Source organism: Myotis brandtii, unplaced genomic scaffold, assembly GCF_000412655.1.
Source record: "Myotis brandtii unplaced genomic scaffold, ASM41265v1 scaffold1270, whole genome shotgun sequence".
NCBI lineage: Eukaryota > Metazoa > Chordata > Mammalia > Chiroptera > Vespertilionidae > Myotis > Myotis brandtii.
The window spans coordinates 274,862-293,233 of NW_005354465.1; the positions used below are offsets into that span (position 1 = coordinate 274,862).

Consider the following 18,372-nt stretch of genomic DNA (forward strand, 5'->3'; position numbering starts at 1 on the left):
TTCTAAAACCAGGTGAAACCGTTAATACTGATCGCTACTGACAATAAATAATCAATTTGAACCACGATTTAATCGTGAAATGACCAGAATGTGCCAGAAGACACGGCAAAGTAATTTTGCTTCATGATGACACACCATCACACACTTCAAAACCAGTTAAAGACATGTTAAAAGATCTTGCCTGCGAAGTATTAACCCACCCGCTGTATTCAACAGACCTTGCTCCTTCAAATTACCACTTGGTCCCATCGATGGCACACATATTTTCTGAGCAGCACTTTAAAACATATGAAGAAATGGAAAATTGGGTCTCTGAATGGTCTGCCTCAAAACAAGAAAAGTTCTATTGGAACAGTATTCACAAATTACCTGAAAGATGGGGGAAATGTGTAGCTAGCGGAGGGACATTACTTTGAATAAAGCACTTTTGATGTTTCTCTTGAAATTATCATGTTTTCTTTGATTACAAATTCCACATTTTTAACTAGTAAAGGGTCAATCCACATTTTTAACCGGTACCTATGATGTTAACACCTTCAGAAAATTTGACATATGAAGTTTTGAAGCTTGTTGTCAATACAACAAAATAGCATACATATAAAATCACATATATATCAACATATGTGTAACTCCAGCTATTGAAAAAATTCGCATTATTAATGGTACAACCGTAGCCACTCAGATCTCTGGGCCTGACACTGTGGGGCCAGTCCTGCAGCATTCTACCTGCCTCTCTGTCTGCTCTCTACATCCCCAGAGACAGAACAGGCACAGCCTTGGATCCACTCTGCAGTCCTCAGACTCTGTAGTTCTAGGCCAGTGATGACGAACCTATCACACGCGTGTCAGAGGTGACACGTGAACTCATTTTTTTGGTTGATTTTTCTTTGTTAAATAGCATTTAAATATATAAAATAAATATCAAAAATATACATCTTTGTTTTACTATGGTTGCAAACATCAAAAAATTTCTATATGTGACACGGCACCAGAGTTAAGTTAAGGTTTTTCAAAATGCTGACACGCCGAGCTCCAAAGGTTCGCCATCACTGCTCTAGGCAGATGCCTTGGATGGCAGTATCAATAGGTCATCAGTGTCTCATGGAGAATGTGAATGACTTTCCAACTGACTGAGGCAGGGTTGGCCAGGGCCCTGGATCCTGTAGCAGAGGTTTGTGGTGTTTTCGAGGGAAGAGTGAGGCTAGATTAATGAGCAAGCAACACAGGACTAACTCACCACCGGCTGATTTGTCAGTATTTGTCTTCTCACCTACCATACACAGCCAACCTTTTAGGCTTTCGAGAAGACATTCTTTAGGACTCACCTGTGAAACAGAGAAGTCCTCGTGAGAACTCTTTTTTGTATGGCCTGGTTGGCCAGTCAGTTCTCTGGATCCTGTGAAGGGACCTGTCTAGTGCTAGAGGAAATGGAGGGGGGAAGGGGTGTGAAGGCCTGTCTTAGGGAGCAGCTACTCTGACCTTAATGCAGACTTAAACTCACAGGAACCTAGAAAGACCTTTCCAGACAAGTATACGGGAAGGGCCCTAGGGAGCAAGCAACTAGTATGGGAGGTTGGAGAAGGAGATCCTGTGGGCTTCAAGAATTGCGGGGGGCCTTCTACAGGAGGCCAGATGACCCAGGACTTAGAAGATAGACATCCAGGTGAGTGTAAGTGAAGCCGGGATCCTTGGCTCTTCTACCCAGTTCAGGATCTTCCTCTCAAGGTGGACGGGTCTGCCTCTCCCTCCCTGAATCTCCTGCCTGCTGTCAGGGGCGGATGCTCTCAGAGGTCCAGGGGTCCAGTGGGAAGGCCAGCTTCAGGGCTGAGAGCAACAGCCTCTTGTGTTCACTTCCTTGAACTTCCTGTCTCTCTGCTTTCTCCCTGCCAGGACCCAGCCGCCGCCTCCATCTCAGACGGAGACTGTGATGCCCGGGAGGGTGAGTCAGTAGCCATGAATTACAAACCATCCCCGCTCCAAGTAAAGCTGGGTGAGTGGGTCTGGGGGGTGAGAGAGATGCGGGGAATGGACCAGGTGCTCTGGGCTGGGTCTGCAACATGGTGCCACAAATTAAACCACCTAGGGCCAGATGGTTCCAAGACTCAAGCCACCAAATCACTGTCACTGCCAGGTACCTTATTTCTTGCAAGGCAAAGAGGGACGTTACAGTGCTCTGCAGGACCCAAAACTCTAGGAGGCGTCTCTGAGGCCAAGATGGCTCCAGTTATTCCAGGGGAGAGGGGCAGGGATAAAGGCATGGCGGTCCCATTCAACACTGAACCGGGCTGCGAAGCTGCCTTAGAGGTGGGTGGCAGTTGCTATGTCTGAGGGTTAGAAAGAATGAGGATTCCAAAGCCTAGAAGCTGAGCCACTCTCCCCATTCCATCCTCAGCCCATCCGGACATCTCAGGGCCTAGTGGGCTCCAGTTTCGGGGAGCTTTTTCTTAGTGTTTTTTAGTAAACTCAAATATCTCTCCCCCTTTCCAGGGTCACCTTTCCCTTGGGGTTTTTCTCATGTCCATTCTGAAGTCAGTTGACGCTACAGCCTGCTCTTTGAAGTCACTTGGCTCCCAGCCACTGCCCATAGCTCCAGCAGCTGCTGTTCTCACTTCACCCTAGGCCGAACACTGCCCCTGTCTCTTCAGGGACCAAGGCTGCTTCATATAATAGGCTTTTATTAAAAATTTGGTTTGTGAAGAGAAATTACAACACAGTACATCCAGGAGAGTTTACGATTACATACAGGGAATCACTAGCCTTCAAAACTCCTCTGCCTTCCCTTTCTCCGCAGGCTCCAGCTGCCCACTGAAGAGTGGGCCCCTCAGCAGCTCTAAGAGCCTAAACCTTCTATCCTGAACCTTCTCCCACTGCAGCCGCCAGGACTCCCTTTTCACAGAGTTCTGTTCTTTTATTTTTTTGAAAAAAGGCTTTGTTTTGTTTTTTACCTTGCTTTTCTCCTTGCAGATCACAGCTAAAGAACCCCTCAGGCTGTTTTTCTAAACAAGGGAGCAGTTCTCTCAGTGGCATTTGTTCCTCTTCCAAATATCAGACTCAAAGTACAGCGAGTTTTGTATATTATTGTTTAATTTAACAATACAAGTGTTCTAACAAGTATAACTTCTTTTATTCTCCCTATCACATCTTCTCCCAAGATAATCATTCCAAGTTTTTGCTTTTTACTTTTTAAAAATATATATATACTTTTATTGATTTCAGAGAGGAAGGGAGAGGGAAAGAAACATGAATGATGAAAGAGAATCACACCCCCCACTGGGGATGGAATATGCTCTGACTGGGAATCCAACCATGACGACCTGGTTCATAGGTCGATGCCTAACCACTGAGCCACACCCGTCAGGCCGTCTTTTACTCTTTGTTGTATTTAACATAAGTGGTAACATACTGTACACATTTTCTGAAACTTCTTTTGTTTTTGTTTTCTGTCTTTTACTTTTTGTTGTATTTAACATAAGTGGTAACATGTACACATTTTCTGAAACTTCTTTTGTTTTTGTTTTCCACTTAATGCCTTGGAACTTCTTCCAATGCCAGTCTATAGAGAATGATTTCATTCTTTTAAGTAGTTGCACAGTAGACTGTAGTTTGGTTTTGCCAGTTTATTCTTTGCATTTTTTCACTTTCAAACATGCTTTTAAAATAACAATTTTTTCCTTTTCCGTTACATTACCACCGAACTCCTCATTAAAATTCAAAACCTTGCCCAGTAGCACTAAGGGGAAAAATCACCACCACCACCTCCAGGAATTTTAAGGCAAATTGCACCCCCTAGAGGCTTGGAGTGGTAATGGTAGCTGCTGCCTGCTGAAAAGAGGCTGGGGAAAAACTGAAGGAGCCAGATGAGCAGTGGCAAAGTAAAGAGGGTCAGCCACCTGGAGATGAGAGAGTCGGAGACAGGGCAGTCAGAGGGAAGTCCAGAGTCACGGTTGCCGGAAATGCCCACCCATCCTTCCTCTCCGGAGCTGTGGTTATTTTATGAGTACTTTCCCCTAGCATCCCTCTCCACCCAACAGTCCCTTTCCCCACATCTAAGCTCTACTTGAGATGAGTAGGAAGGGTAGAAGGCCTTTACCAGGAACCAGACCAGCAGATTACTGGTTCCTGGTAACAGTGCCACACACCAGACAGTAGGTCACCTGGTGGCCAGCCCCACGAATCTGGTGGGCTCTGGAGCCTCAGAGAACTCCAGAGGCTAGCAGAGAGTCAGAAGGATAGCCAGAGGGGCTCCCCCAGCCTCTTGCCCCTGACCCTGCCGGCCCCATTCTGCCTCTCCTACTCCATAACCCTTGGTGGCTCCTTTTCCTCCCACATTAATCCCAAACCCCTCTATCTGGCATTCAAGGTCATGCCCTGAGTTTGTCATCAGAGGGAGTCCCTAGCCCCTTAGCACAGGTCCTGGGATTGGTGACATAGATGTTGTTAATAAACAAATGACTGAATAAATGTATCTTACTTTTTCAACCTGTCCTCCATCTTCACCCTCCATTCCATCCAGATCCACACTTATTATGCTCACTTCTAAATGCATTTCTGTATACACTATCCCTCCTTCCTAGAATGCCCTGCTCTCTCCAGTTCAAGATGTCGTCTGTAGGAGGCCCTGACGGCCCCATCCTTCTGCTCCATCTCTCCCTCTCTAACCTTTCTCTGGCATCGAGCACACACTAACTGCTCCACATGGGAGTACAGCTCCTGGAAGACAGGGGTCAGCTTTCCCGTTGCTCCTCACTGTCTGTCTCAGGTTGTGCAGGGCCAAGTACTGTCTCCACCGAGCAGCAGAGCCTGGAATTAGGATCCCTCCACAGTTCTACAGAAGCAAAGAGTTTCCCAATGGAGGCCCAGCCTAGGCTGCCCTGAGCAGTAAGGTAGGGTGGTCCTGGGGGCAGGACACAGCTTCCTTCCCATATTCCCCTGCAGAGAAGCAACGGGAGCTGGCCCGGAAGGGCTCCCTGAAGAATGGAAGTATGGGTAGCCCTGTAATCCAACAACCCAAGAAGAACACTGTCATGGCCCGGACAAGGTAGACACCCCCACACACACACCCCACCTGGACCCTGCCAGTCAGCATCTGTCCTGATGCTGGTCCTGAGCCTTCCTCTCTTCCCTCCTTCCTCAGGCCTAGCTCCTCTCTGAGAGCAGAGAATCTCAACAGAATCCAAGCGGGAGGGAGAGGGGGAAGGGAAGTGGTGGGGTGGGGCCCAACCCAATTCCTCACCAGACTTGTGTGCTCCCATTGCCAATCCAATCCCCCAAATTCTCCACCCAGGCTGGTCGTTCCCAATAAAGGCTATTCCTCGCTTGACCAGAGCCCAGACGAGAAGCCACTGGTAGCCCTTGACACTGACAGGTGTGTATGGGGATGTTGGGGCAGCTGGGCAAGCCACAGGAACCTGTGTGAGCATACAGGTGGACTGTACAGGCCATACTGTTATAGTGTCAGAATTGAGATATTCCTCAGACAGCCAGGAACTCTCCAAGGATGAAGCCCCCAGGGACTGGAATTTTTACCTGGAGGTGGGGAAGAGCAGAGAGAGGAAAATGGGACTGGTACAATCTATTGCTATTCAGGGACAACTGATCCAATGGCTGCTCTGAGAATGGGCACTGATTCAATGCTTAATACCTTGCCCCCTGCAAGGGAGCAGCCCTACTGCTGGGAACACACCTGGCTAGACCTGGACTTTGGGAAAACTCAACAAGCCAGGGTGATTTGAGCCTAGATAAAAAGGGGGAGAGGTGGGGGAAAAGGAATAGCATCTCTACTCAGAAAGAGGTTAAAGGTGGCAATTTATTTAGAAAGGTGGGGCTAGGGAACCTGTCTTAAAACTCCATTTGTACAGCAAGCAGTTTTCATTTAGATTGAGCTGTTTATTTGGAAGTGCGGGAGAAGGGTGGGGTATTGACTGGTGGGGGTCAGGGGGTGGTGCAGGGAGTTTTCTATTTAATTTCCAGGAATCACTTCCCTCTGTCTCCTTTTCTCCATGGCCAGCGATGATGACTTTGACATGTCCAGATACTCCTCTTCTGGCTACTCCTCTGCTGAGGTGAGGCCCCACCCTTCCTACCCTAGACACACCCCTCCAAGCAGGGATGGGCCAATGCCAAATCACACCTGAGCGGTGCTATGGGCCAAGCCAGGCAGAGCCGCCGTGGGGGTGGGTCCTAAACGGGGCAGGGCTGAATAAAGGTGAGGCTGTTAGACCCTGGCCTCAACCTAGGGGATCCTGGGATTAGGGTGGGACTTGAACCCAGGGTTGTCACTTACATAGAATGCAACATGAAAAACAGATGACACCGTACGGGGATGTGCCTCAAGTAGGAGCAGGGCCCTAATAGAGACAGGGCCTGAGGTGGAAAGTTACCTATAGAATGGGGTGGGGTCTGTCACGGGGCAGAGCCTCACAAGGAAGTGCCTGTAAAGAAAGTGAGGCCCGAACTGAATTAGGGGTGAAGCCAGGGGTTTCTGGAGAGACCTGGGATGGGACAGATCTGGGGAAGGCCTGGTGGTTGGTGCCCCTGGATCCCTGGAGCCTGACCTCCCCCCCCTTTGTCTACAGCAGATCAACCAAGATTTGAACATCCAGCTGCTGAAGGATGGCTACCGGTTAGATGAGATCCCCGACGACGAGGACCTGGACCTCATTCCCCCCAAGTCCGTGAACCCCACTTGCATGTGCTGCCAGGCCACGTCCTCCACTGCCTGCCACATTCAGTAGTGGGTGGGGCTGCCGCAGCCAATGGAGCCGGGCCACTGGGGGCCAGGTTAGACAGGGCAGGGGCAGACCCCTCCCCAGCTCTTCTGCCAGCCCCCCGGCCCCGCGTCCCCTACAGCCGCCAACCTCGTAAAAGTCATTGCTTCCTCCTATGGTAGGACGTGTACCTCTGTGTGTTCATGGAGCCGGAGAAACCAAAACCGGGTCTCTCTCTACCCCAGAAACTGAGGAGGGGAAGGGGCTGTTTGTCCAGTTACTTGGGGGACTTTGCCCAGCACCTTTTTGCTCTCCCCAAAGCTACAGTCCAGTGGGAGAGTGGGGGACTGGACAGCAGGGAGGCCAACAGTAATGAGTGGGAGGGATCACAAAGCCAGGGGCTTGGCCCCACCCCATGAAGCCATGAACCCCCAGCCCAGTAAGGAAAGGGACTCTGAGGTAGAAAGGCCCATTGGAGTGGGGGCAAGGTCTAGCACCTTGGAGCCCCTCCAGCAGCCCCTGTTGGCCATGTACCTATTTGCATTTCTCCCCTCATCTCCAGATGGGAAGCCTGGCAAAGTTGCCCAGTGGAATATTGTCCCCCACCTATCGGATCACTGCCTATTTCCTCCTCTTTGCCCCATTCACCCCTTCCTTCCTTCCTTCCTTCCTTCCCTCCTTCCTTCCTTCCTTCCTTGTTCTCTGAGTTGAGCGTAAGAGGCCTTAGAGACAGGCCAGAGTTTGGGATGGTTGGGATGATATGATCTGTCCTCACCTGCCCTTAACCAATGTATCTCTCTGCCAACCCCCTCCCCACCCCACCCCCACACACACACATACACATACACGCGCACTCACACACGCAAATGCTTCTGTTCATTGGCCTCTGTCCCAGGCTAGAAGCAGGAGGTAACACTAGCCTCGAATGCCCCATTCCCATCTCACTCCAGCCCAAGATTTCAAATCCTTCTTCCCAGTAAGAACCTTCAAGGGAGCAAGCTTAGGAAAATGCTATGGCTGCCTGTGTATGGCAGGGAGCACTTGATAGGATGCGTGTGTGCCTGAGGCTGTCAGGGTGTGCGTCTGTCTCTGTGTGGGCCTGTCTTTTTAGATGTCTGCTTCTGTCCTAGATGGTGAGGAAGTGACTGTGTGGTCTGTTCACAGTGTGAGAGGCTGTTCAGCAGTGCAGTGGACTGAGCGCCCTGGACTGGGACTCAGAGCCTGGTTCTAGCCCCAGCGCTGGCACTGTCCCGGTGGTCTTCAACAAGCCACTGCGTTCCCTGGGCTTCAGCTGTCAAATGAGCAGCGTCTGAAAGTTCTGAAGAAACTTTGTCAGAGGAATTTCTGTGGAGGTGTATAGGGAGGTCTCTGTGTGTCTTTGAGTACACCTAGGAGGCTTCCTGAGTTGTATGTCTGTGTGAAAAGGAGAAGGGGGAGTTCCTATGGGACCTGTGTATGTTTGAGTGCATGCAGATCTATTTGGGAATACATGTGTGTGTGTCTATGAATGTGTATGTGTGTGAGTATATATTATGTATGTGGGTATATGGGGTGTCTGTGAGTCAGAATGTGTGTACTGCTGTCTCTGCTGCAGTTGCTGGGGTGGGGAAGATGCCAGAGAAGCTGATGATGAAAGTCAAGGTCCTCCCCTGGGACTGGGCAATAGAGACCTGCCCCATGTAAAGAAAAATGAAAGCACAGTTAGCCTAAGACTGCTCTGGTCTATGCCCCCACAAACCCCATATCCCAGGGCCAGGGGGTATACCCTCCATTCTTCCATGCTGCCACCTCACAGCCCATTCCCTGGGAGGTGGAGCTGGAAGGGAGAGAGGATAATGAGAGAATAAGGCTGCTACTTAGGAAGGGTAGCAGCTCTCCCTGTACTACACCCAGGGGTCGCCAGCTCCAAAGTACTAAGGTGAAGCTCTCCAACCCCTAACGCAGCCCTACCTCCTCTTGTACAGGGACCCTGGTTAGATGATGAGAAAATGCCAAAGGGAGACAAGGACAGAGACGGTATCTGCAGGGCCCACAAGGCCCATACCAGCCCCCAACTGTGCCCATCTCTCCCACCAAGGTCAGATCCCTACACCCTGTCATCTGGGCCCCAGCGCCAAGCCTCCTACTACTATCACCACCACCTTGGGTTTCTTGACTCACTCTTCGAGAACATGGGTACTTCCTCTTTTCCAAGTAGGGCCCCACCAGGGCTCATTTAGACTGCTACCTTTGCTGCTGATTTGCTGTGTGACTATGGCCCACTGCTGAACCCCTCTGTCCCTGAGGAACCAGGGAACACTCCCTCCACGCAGGACATACCTAGTTCCCTGGCAGGCAAGGACTTCCAACTGAGGCAGTGTACAAGTGGTGGGGAGAGGCAGCCAGCACCTCTGGGTCTAGGAAGTGTGTGGTTCCCTCCTCCCCTGTCTGGGAGGATGGAGGGGAGGAATTGAGGCCTTAGCTTGCCCCCTGTCATTCTTCCCCCTTGTAGATACTGCCTTAACACTCCCTCAACCCTCAGCTCTGGCTGCCACCCAGCCAGGTTTCTCCGTGCTCACTAATTTATTTCCAGGAAGGTGTGTGGAAGACATGAGCCGTGTATAATATTTTTTTTAACATTTCCATCGCAGTATTGACCATCATCCTTGATTGTGTATCGTGTAACACAAATAACGATATTAAAGGCATCAAACAAGTCAGCCTCAGCTCCCTACCTGGGGTGTGGGCCAGGGCCAGGTGGGCTGGAAGGGGGAGAAAACAGATCCTCTGAAGGCACATTTCACTCTACGTCCACTCATGGGTTCCCAGGCCGAGCCTGCCACTGACCTGCTGCATCACCCTGGTGAGTCACTTGACCCCTTGGAACCTCCACTTATCTTCATCAAAGTGAGAAGGTTGGCCTCGAAGATCTCCAGGGACCTTCTGAACTCTTGGAAATTGGTTTCCTTTGAGAGTCTTGAGGGAGGAAAAGGCTGGAGCAGGAAGAGAATTGGACCTCCTCACTTCCTCAGGGCTGGGACTAAGCCAAGTGATATCATAATGGGCAGTGCCCATCCTGGAAGGGGTAGCAGGGTGGGGTAGGAGCAGGAAAGCTGTGAGAGGGGGAAGTTGAGAGATCCTCCATAGAAGGGAATCATAGCAGCTAAGGGCACCTGCCAGGCTAGAGGTGTGGGCGATCTGGAAGGGGGGGAATCACTGATGGTTTGCAGGAGCCCTTGGTAGGTAGAGCCCACCTGGGCATTCCCTAGACCCCACTATGTTCCTCTTCTCCCGAAAGACCAGGACCCCCATCAGCACCTACACTGACTCCTACAGGGCTCCTAACTCCATCAAGAAGGTCTATAACGACCCACCTCTGTGGGCCTGGGAACCCAACAAGTTTGTGAGCCGGGTAAGTAGAGGTTGGGGTGGGGGACAGGGGCAGGCTAATACGTATGGCCATGCATGTCTGGATGGACTGGCAGTGTGTGGTTATAGTTACTTTTGTAATTACTTGTAGCTTTGCATGTGTGTTTTTTATTCTTTTGCCTAGATGTGGAATTTATAATGATATATAAAATAATGCAAGATCCTGCTTCCATAGTGCTCTGCTACACCAAGTTAGGAGATGTAAAGAGTTAGATAAGTCAAGGAATAAACAAGACTTTTATAAATTATCCAAAATGCTATAAAGGAAGTAAACAGGGTAGTGGAAATGGAAAGTAACCAGAGAGAGTTACTCAAATAGAGGTCATAGAAGACCTAGATGAGAGCCAGGTGAAGAGCTGAAAGAATAGGGTTCCAGGCAGAATGATCAGAACGTGCAAAGGTCCTGAGACTGCCTGAGGGATATGCCAGAAAATGTCCAATAGTCATGTTTTTGTGCATGCATATCAGGCTCCTTGTATCTGTCTATGCCACTTGCACAAAATGGAGAGATCTGTGAGTCTAATGGTGACTGTCTAAGGCAGCGGTTCTCAACCTGTGGGTCGCAACCCCTTTGGCGGTCGAACAACCCTTTCACAGGGGTCGCCTAAGACCATCCTGCATATCAGATATTTACGTTACGATTCATAACAGTAGCAACATTACAGTTATGAAGTAGCAACGAAAATAATTTTATGGTTGGGTCACAACATGAGGAACTGTACTTAAAGGGCCAGAAGGGTGAGAACCACTGCTCTAAGGGAAATTAGCTGTATGCACCATCCAACAAACTTTGTTGGGGATCTACATGTGCCAGGCTGTCTTTCAGGAGCTCTCAGCAAACAAGTGAATAAAGTAGGGTTGTGCTGTGTGGAACATGCCCCAGCAAAGGCATGGGCAATGGTCCAAGAGCTGGAAAGAGGAGAGCATTCCTGGGACTTTAGGGCAGGTCTACTAAGAGATTCAGGGGGAGGAGGCTTCCATAGGGCAGCCTGGGGGCAGGGGCCCACCAGGGACTGAGAACTACTAGTGCAAGGGAGAGGAGCCTGCAGACCATGAAGAGCCTCAGGCTGTGATAAGAAATAAGGACATAATGCTCCAGGTTTTTTAATCTGTGAGTGTCATGATTAGATTGTGAGTTAGGCCACTCTGGCTACAGTGGCAGGAGATTGAAGGGGTTGGGGCTGAGGGCAGGAAGCAGAGTGAGAGGGCAGAGGATGAGGGAGGAGGATGTATGTGGGAGATAAGGATAGACTGTGGCAGAGAAAAGGGGAATTTGTTGCTTAATGCAGAAAATGGGGATAACTCAAAGAGGCACAAAGAAAAAAAGGCCTATAATCTCACAACCCCAAATAACCACTGTTAATTTATTATTATATGCCCATTTAGGAAGCAAATATATTTTATGAAAATTGTATCATGTTGTATACTAATATTTTGAATCTTGCTTTTTTTGTATAGCCATATGGCAGGTCATTTTCCTTGTGAAACATATTTTATAATTTTAATGACTCTATACTATTTTATTTTATGAATGTACCAAGATACTAGTATATTTAAGAAATCATATGTTATTGGAAGTATAGATTATTTATAAAAATTTTGCTAATATTATTCTTGTATATATCTATCTTTTTATGCATCAACTGTTCCCTAAAGATAAATTCCTAGACATGAAATTGTTAGGAGAAAGGACTTGCACATTTTAAAAATGTTTGATATACACTTCAAATTTCTGTAATAAGGTTTGTAATAATTTACATGCTGACCAGCAAAATATGAGCGCGCCTGCCTGCTTTTGCACACTCAATAGAAAAAAATTTTTAAAAAATAGATCAACATGTCTTGGTCACCATCAGTATATAAAGAAGAGGGGAGAGATTAGGATGATTCCTGGATTGGGAGCTCTGGCAACTGGAGGAATGGACAGTGCTACAAATTGAGATTTGGAATCATAGAGAGAGATTTGGAATGGATTTGGGGGCAAAAATATTCAAGGACTTTCAGGAAAATATGTCTGGTGGATAGTTGGATATACTTAGCTCTGAAGCAAAGGAAAGAGGTTTGGGCTACAGATATATATTTTTAAATCATCAATATATCAGTAGTAGCTGAAGTCATAGGAGTGAATAGGATTGTGAAGGAAGAATAAGAAAATGACCAATCCCAGAACTGTGGAGAATATCAATATTTAAAGGGTAGCTAGAGGAAGAAGAGCCATAAAAGGAGACAGTGATAGAAAGAAAGTCAGAGAAGCCAACCAAGATAGCATTGTTAGACAAAGGTCGGTATCAAATGTCGACACAGAAAGGAATCTCTTGGATGTAGTAACCCTTAGTAACCTGGCCAGACGGCTTCAGAGTAGCAGTGGGATTAAAAATGAAAGCCCGCCAGCGAGGGTCAGTGGTTGAGTGCCTCAGTTCCACTCCCGGTCAGGGCACATGCTTGGGTTGTGGGTGCGATCTGATCAATGATTATCTCTCATTACTGATGTTTCTCTCTCCCTTCCTCTCTGAAATCAACAAAAACATATTTTTTAAAAAGGAATGAAGGAAAGGCTTTTGCTTCTGGCAGTACAGTGTGGTCTAGAAAACTCTGAAAACCCTCCTGCTTCAAAACAGCTAGGTCCTGCATAAAAATTTTTATTTTGTTGTGTACTCTCATGGAGGTGAGTGGTAAGTATACTTAGAAGACAGGATTGTCTGGAAGACAAATGTCAGCACTACAAGCAGGAGTTTAAGTCTTCAGCTAGCTAAAAGACGGAGGAACTAAACCTGCAAATTCCAAACTGAACCAGAAAGTTCAGTGATCTCTAGCTCCCTGCCCCCAACACACACACACATACACACACACACACACACACACACACACACAATTAATGTATCTCTTCTATGGTGAAAAATATTCTCAATGTATGTTTCCAGGTATCCTTTAGAATAAGGCCAATCAAATCTGAGCTCACAAGAAGAGCTATAAGGAAACAAACCACCATGTGACAGTCAGCAGAAACAACCAATTTAAACCTCCAAGGACTTCAGATATTGAAATTAATAGTTAATGACTACAAAATAATTATGAATTTTTAAAATAAAATGTGAAATTATTAAAATGAGCAAACAATAGGAGATTGTATTTTTAAAATATCAGACAAATGTAAGAAAAGAACTGAATAGGAATTTTAGAAATGAAAACCATATGTGTTAAAACCAAATATTCATATTGGGATACTGGATGGGTTAAAGAACAGATTAGACACAGCTTAAAAGCCTCAGTGGAATCAAAGATAGAATGAAAGAAATTTTCCAGAATGCAGCACAGAGAGACAAAGAGATAGGATATATGAAAGAAACATTAAGCAGTATGAAAGATAGGAGAAAATTCACACACATCTACTTGGTGTCCTATAAAAAAAAAGCAGAAAGAATAAGCATTATCTGAAGAGGGAAAAACTCTGAACTTTCCAGAACTAATGAAAGAAATGAATCCACAGCCACAGAATAAATAGAAGGAATTCCACATTTAGATGCCTCACAGTGAAACTGCACAACACCCAAGCTTGGGTGACATTGCAAATCTGTGGGAGAAGATAGATACTTAATGGGACAATTGGTTATCCATATAGATAAAAATAAAATTGATCCCTAAATCACACCAAACCCCAAAAGCAATACCTCACAGATTAAAGGCTTAAGGAAAATAAACTGTGGCTTATATTAGAGGAAAACATAAGACATTGTCTCCATTATCTTAGAGTGTGGATGGATTTCTTAAACGAATCACAAAAGCACTACATAAGAGGTTAATAAATTCAACCATGTTAATATTAAGAACTTTTGTTCATCAAAAGATACCACAGAGAAAATGAAGATACAACAAGCCAAAAACTGAGAGAAGATATTTGCAACATGTGACTGACAGGGAATTAGTATATAGAATAGATAAAGAATCATAGTTTTCTGAGTTAAAATTAAACACAGGCAGTGTACAGTCTGAAGAAAGAGAACAGGAGCTTCCAACTCTGTCCTTAAGAACCACCCAGTCAAAAAAAAAGGACAGAAATGAAAACATCAGAAAACCACTCTGACTGAAGTCAAGTGCCTGGCTCTAAGCCCTAGTCTTAGATGAAAAGAAAGAAGCAAAGGGCAATTCAAATAAGAGAACTATTCAGAGGGGACCAAGGCTGGCGTGGGAATCCTCAGGCACAGGTAGTGGTTTTGAAATCTGGGACTTTTTCTGATTTATTTTTCTTACTTTTGGGGGGAGAGAATATTCATGTGTTGTCCTGTTTGGGGTTTTTTTCTAATTAACTTTGGTGGAACTTAATTATTTTATATACATACATTCACCAAATACCTTGGCATTTCAAACAAAGAATTTCCCATAACTTTTTAGTTTGCCTTTGGTTATTTCTAATATGTTTTGTCCCTGATAGTCATCATGCATGGCCAGAACTGTTTGGTTTATTAAAATGTAGCAACTTTTAAAAATAAATAAAATTTTTAAAAGGGAGGCGGTTGGGAGACCCACCTGGGCTGACCTTCTCAACAGTGGCTGGATCTAAGTCCAATAGGACTCCAAGGCTGGAGTTTCTGTGCACTTAGACATTTCCTCCCCTCTCCCCTTGCACAGGGCCCACCTAAGACTTTTCAGCGCCCTGTGGATCAGGAAGCCCTAGAGAAGATGGTTAAATGTGCTGTGCGGGACTACACCTATAAGAGTTCCATACCAGGCCACCCCTACTTGCCTGAGAAATACTGGCTCTCTCAAAAGGAAGGTAGGGCCTCACCCCTTGCCCAGCTCTTACCCTATTCAGTGACCCCAACAATGACACTCCATCTGAACCCAACTTGGATTCTGACCTCTACCCCGATCATATTTCAGTCTTATCTCCCCCATGACTGGGGCTTCTTCTCTAACTACCCCCACTCCAGCTTGATTCCCAAACCACTTGACCTGACATTAACCCTGGAGGAGATTCAGCCCTGTCTTCTGGGAGCTCCTTGTCTATGCTAAAGAACTGGAACAGGCCTAGGTCTTATACCCACAGAGATAGAGGAAGTATTAACCTCCTCCAAACAAATCCAAGTGCCATCTCCTCCCAACTTCTTAGTGACCCTTTTTCATCAAGTTCCCCATCTCTCCTGCATCCCTCAGCCTTACCACACCTCTTTCCCTTCCACCTAGAAGCCTTTTCCAATTTCTTCCTGCCTAAAAAGTCTCTCTTCCTTCTCCCCTTCATCACCAAGATTTTCAGAGACAGTCTATACTCACTGTTTCTATCTACTTCCTCGCTCCTTCTTACACCTTATGAGAAATTATCTTTCTCATTTGATTAGATGTTAATGATCTGTTACTCTGTACATCCCAAAAGAGCAGAGAGTCATGTCTTAATCACAGCTGTGCCTCCTCCACATAAAAAATAGCACCAAGCTTCATAAGTACTTGTTGAAAAGATTGATGACAAAATCTTCATCCAGTTGAAACTGGGGGTCTGCATCTTCTACACTCAAACATTAAAACTGCTCTTGTGTGGTTCTAACTACCACATCCATGATACTCTTCAACCTTTACCTTACGAGACCCACCCTATGCATTTCACTCTCTGACCACTCTCTACTTCTTGAAACGCCTTCCTTACCCAGCTTCTCTGATGCCTCAACTTCCTAGGTGTCTTGTCAACTATTCTGGAAAAATTGGGTTCCTCCGAGTGCTAATCTGAGCCCTCTTCTCTCCGTACTCCTCTTCTGATACCATTTCATCTAACCAACGTCTTTACTGACAACTCCAAGTCTTTATTTCTAGCCTCGACTTCTCATCAGAATTCCTCTCTCCATCTGACTATAGTCATCTTTACATGAATGTCCCCAACTCAGTATGTCCAACCCACCAACCCAGAACTCCAAATCCCAATGCCATGCCGCATACGCACACTTGCCCTTTCTCTAGGGCTCCTAGACCTCCTTTCCTGATGTCTCTCATATGTGTTCTTTCAGACTGTTAGGAGAGTGGATCACAGAGGGCCTTGTTGGACAAACTTGGGTGATTAGGTGAATAGGGCTTTGAAAGGTTTTAAGTAGGGAAGTGTCTTGGTCAGATTTACATCTGTAAAAAAAAAAGTGCCAGAGCTTTTGAGTAGAGATTGGATTGTGGGATTTCAAAAATGAGGTAAGGAGACCAGTAGGCTAATAAAATAATAGTTTTCTAAGTTCCAAGTATTTAGATATACTAATTAATTTTGATCTCATAACAACCCTATAAAGTAGACAGTACTATTACCCCATTTTAAAATTGAGTAAACAGATACAGTGAAATTAACTCAGTCAAATTAACACACAGCTAATATCTGGCAGAGCTGAAATCTGAAGACAAGCAGTCTGTCTTCAGAGTCCATTCTATTGATCACAACATTATATAGTCTCTGGGTTAAGGCACTGCAGAGATACAGAGAGAGATCATGGGAGACTGGAAGAGGGGATAGATTCAAGTGGTTTTAAGGAGGCAGAATAAGCAAACTTGGGAAATAAATGTGGAAGATGAGAGAGAGGGAACAACTGGGAAGAGGCCCAGTTTCCAGATCGGCTCATTCAGAGAGGGTTGTGCCACGATAAAAAGCAATCAGCTCAAAGGATCCAGACCCAGGTAGAAGCAAGCCTGAGATAGAAAATGGGCTGCAGCCCTAGCTGCTTTGGCTCAGTGGATAGAAGGTTGGCCCATGGACTAAAGTGTCCCGGGTTTGATTCCAGTCAAGGGTCAAGGGCACGTACATTGGTTGCAGGCTCAATCCCCAACCCAGGTTGGGGCACATGCAGGAGGCAACCAATTGATGTGTTTCTCTCACCACATTCACTGTTTCTGTCTCTGTGTCTCTCCCCCTCCCTTCCATTCTCTCTTTTAAAAAAATCAATGGAAAAATATCCCTTAGGTGATTAACAAAAAAATAAAATAAAGAAAATGGGATGTATCTCAGTGTCTAAGACAATTATGGGGCCAGGCTGGGCTTTGACTGGCCTGAGGGAAATCAGGGAGAATCCAGTTTTGTGCTGGGGATCAAAGGAGAAACATTTAGGAAGTCTGGGATCCTGGGGTAGAACAAGGAGTAACACTGTCTTATGCCTCCACCCTTACAATCCAGCAGACAAATGCAACCCCAACTATTTGTGTAGCGACTGGGGTAACGCATGGAGAATGGGACCTTACTGCTGCACTGGCTGGAACAAGTGTACCACATGCCTTCCCCGGCTGCCTAAGGTATCTACTGGGCTCAGCACAGATGGCGTCTGGGCACACATGCACACGCGCCTCCGCCTCCCAAACCACAGTGACATATTTCACCATTAATTACTCATCCCTTTCCCATCAGCAATGCCCCAGGCCTCTTTCCCATCCGTGAAATTGTGACACTAGGGTTTGTATTTTCCAGGAGACGAGGGAACCCAGGAGTGGAGCTGTGCTAGGTCACTGGGTCCCAGTCTCAGGACTGGCTTCACTGGGTCCCAATTTCTGGCTGGGTTCTATGGGGGATAGGCTAGTGTGCACTCCTTGACAATCTATACTCCTAAGCTTGCCACTTGGCTCCTTCCACACGTCTGGCCAAGGAGCAGTGTTAGGCTGTCTACCTGCTCTACTCTCCCCTCTGTGATGTCAGCAATGACAAAAGGAGGGAAAATCAGGCCACTCAGAGGCAATGCAGATAAAACATAGGGGAGTGATCCAAGGGGAGAAGGAGTCCGGGCCAGCCCCGGGTCTGAGGGAGTGTGGGAGACTCTGAGGCCTCAGCAGGGGCTCTCACTGTAGGCTGATGGCTGACCTTAGATTGACTGAAGTCCTGAATCAGAACTTCAAGAAGCAGGACTTTTCACAAATTCCCAGGGGATTCTCATGGGCAGGCAATATTGAAAACACCCTGTTAGAGAGACGCGGAGACATAGCTAGACAGAGTCAGCTAGACAAAAAGGGGTAAAACCAAAGGCAAACGCTGAGGTTGGGTTGTCAGACGCTCAGGTGCCTACCCGGTCCAACTAGTTCCATTCCTTCCCCCCTCCCCTCCCCTCCCCAGGTAGGCGGAGTAAATGCGTTGCCTGGCGACAACTCCAAACGGGGCGGGGCAGAGAGGGGAGCGTCTGGAGGACGGCATTAGGCGCGGCCTGGGACTGGTCTAGGGTGCTGGGAGGGAGAACCCCAAAAGGGGGTCCTTCCAGGTCAGAGCTTGAGGTAGCGTGTGTGCCATTTCCAGGAAGCCGGGATGGAGACAGCAGTTCGA

The 18,372-nt window shown here is 46.8% G+C and overlaps 2 protein-coding genes across 7 annotated transcripts in view; both read left to right on the forward strand.

Moving 5' to 3' along the window:
- The window catches only part of FAM219A (family with sequence similarity 219, member A), a 50,404-nt gene extending 40,998 nt beyond the window's left edge, over positions 1-9,406 (forward strand). For 3 of the 6 annotated variants that reach the window (XM_014534228.1, XM_005859517.2, XM_005859521.2), the window contains exons 2-6: positions 1,891-1,990; positions 4,936-5,038; positions 5,285-5,365; positions 6,008-6,062; positions 6,576-9,406. In XM_014534228.1, the coding sequence (XP_014389714.1) occupies positions 1,891-1,990; positions 4,936-5,038; positions 5,285-5,365; positions 6,008-6,062; positions 6,576-6,734 (498 nt within the window). In that variant the 3' untranslated portion in view covers positions 6,735-9,406. The remainder of the gene's footprint in view (positions 1-1,890; positions 1,991-4,935; positions 5,039-5,284; positions 5,366-6,007; positions 6,063-6,575) is intronic. The other 3 variants (XM_005859518.2, XM_005859519.2, XM_005859520.2) reach the window with 3 other exon arrangements.
- An 86-nt stretch (positions 9,407-9,492) lies between these two features.
- Positions 9,493-18,372, forward strand: part of LOC102259064 (chromosome unknown open reading frame, human C9orf24) — a 17,000-nt gene continuing 8,120 nt past the window's right edge. Inside the window, exons 1-4 of the mRNA XM_014534230.1 lie at positions 9,493-10,098; positions 14,742-14,886; positions 17,245-17,360; positions 18,346-18,371. Of these exons, the coding sequence (XP_014389716.1) occupies positions 9,964-10,098; positions 14,742-14,886; positions 17,245-17,360; positions 18,346-18,371 (422 nt within the window). The 5' untranslated portion in view covers positions 9,493-9,963. The remainder of the gene's footprint in view (positions 10,099-14,741; positions 14,887-17,244; positions 17,361-18,345; position 18,372) is intronic.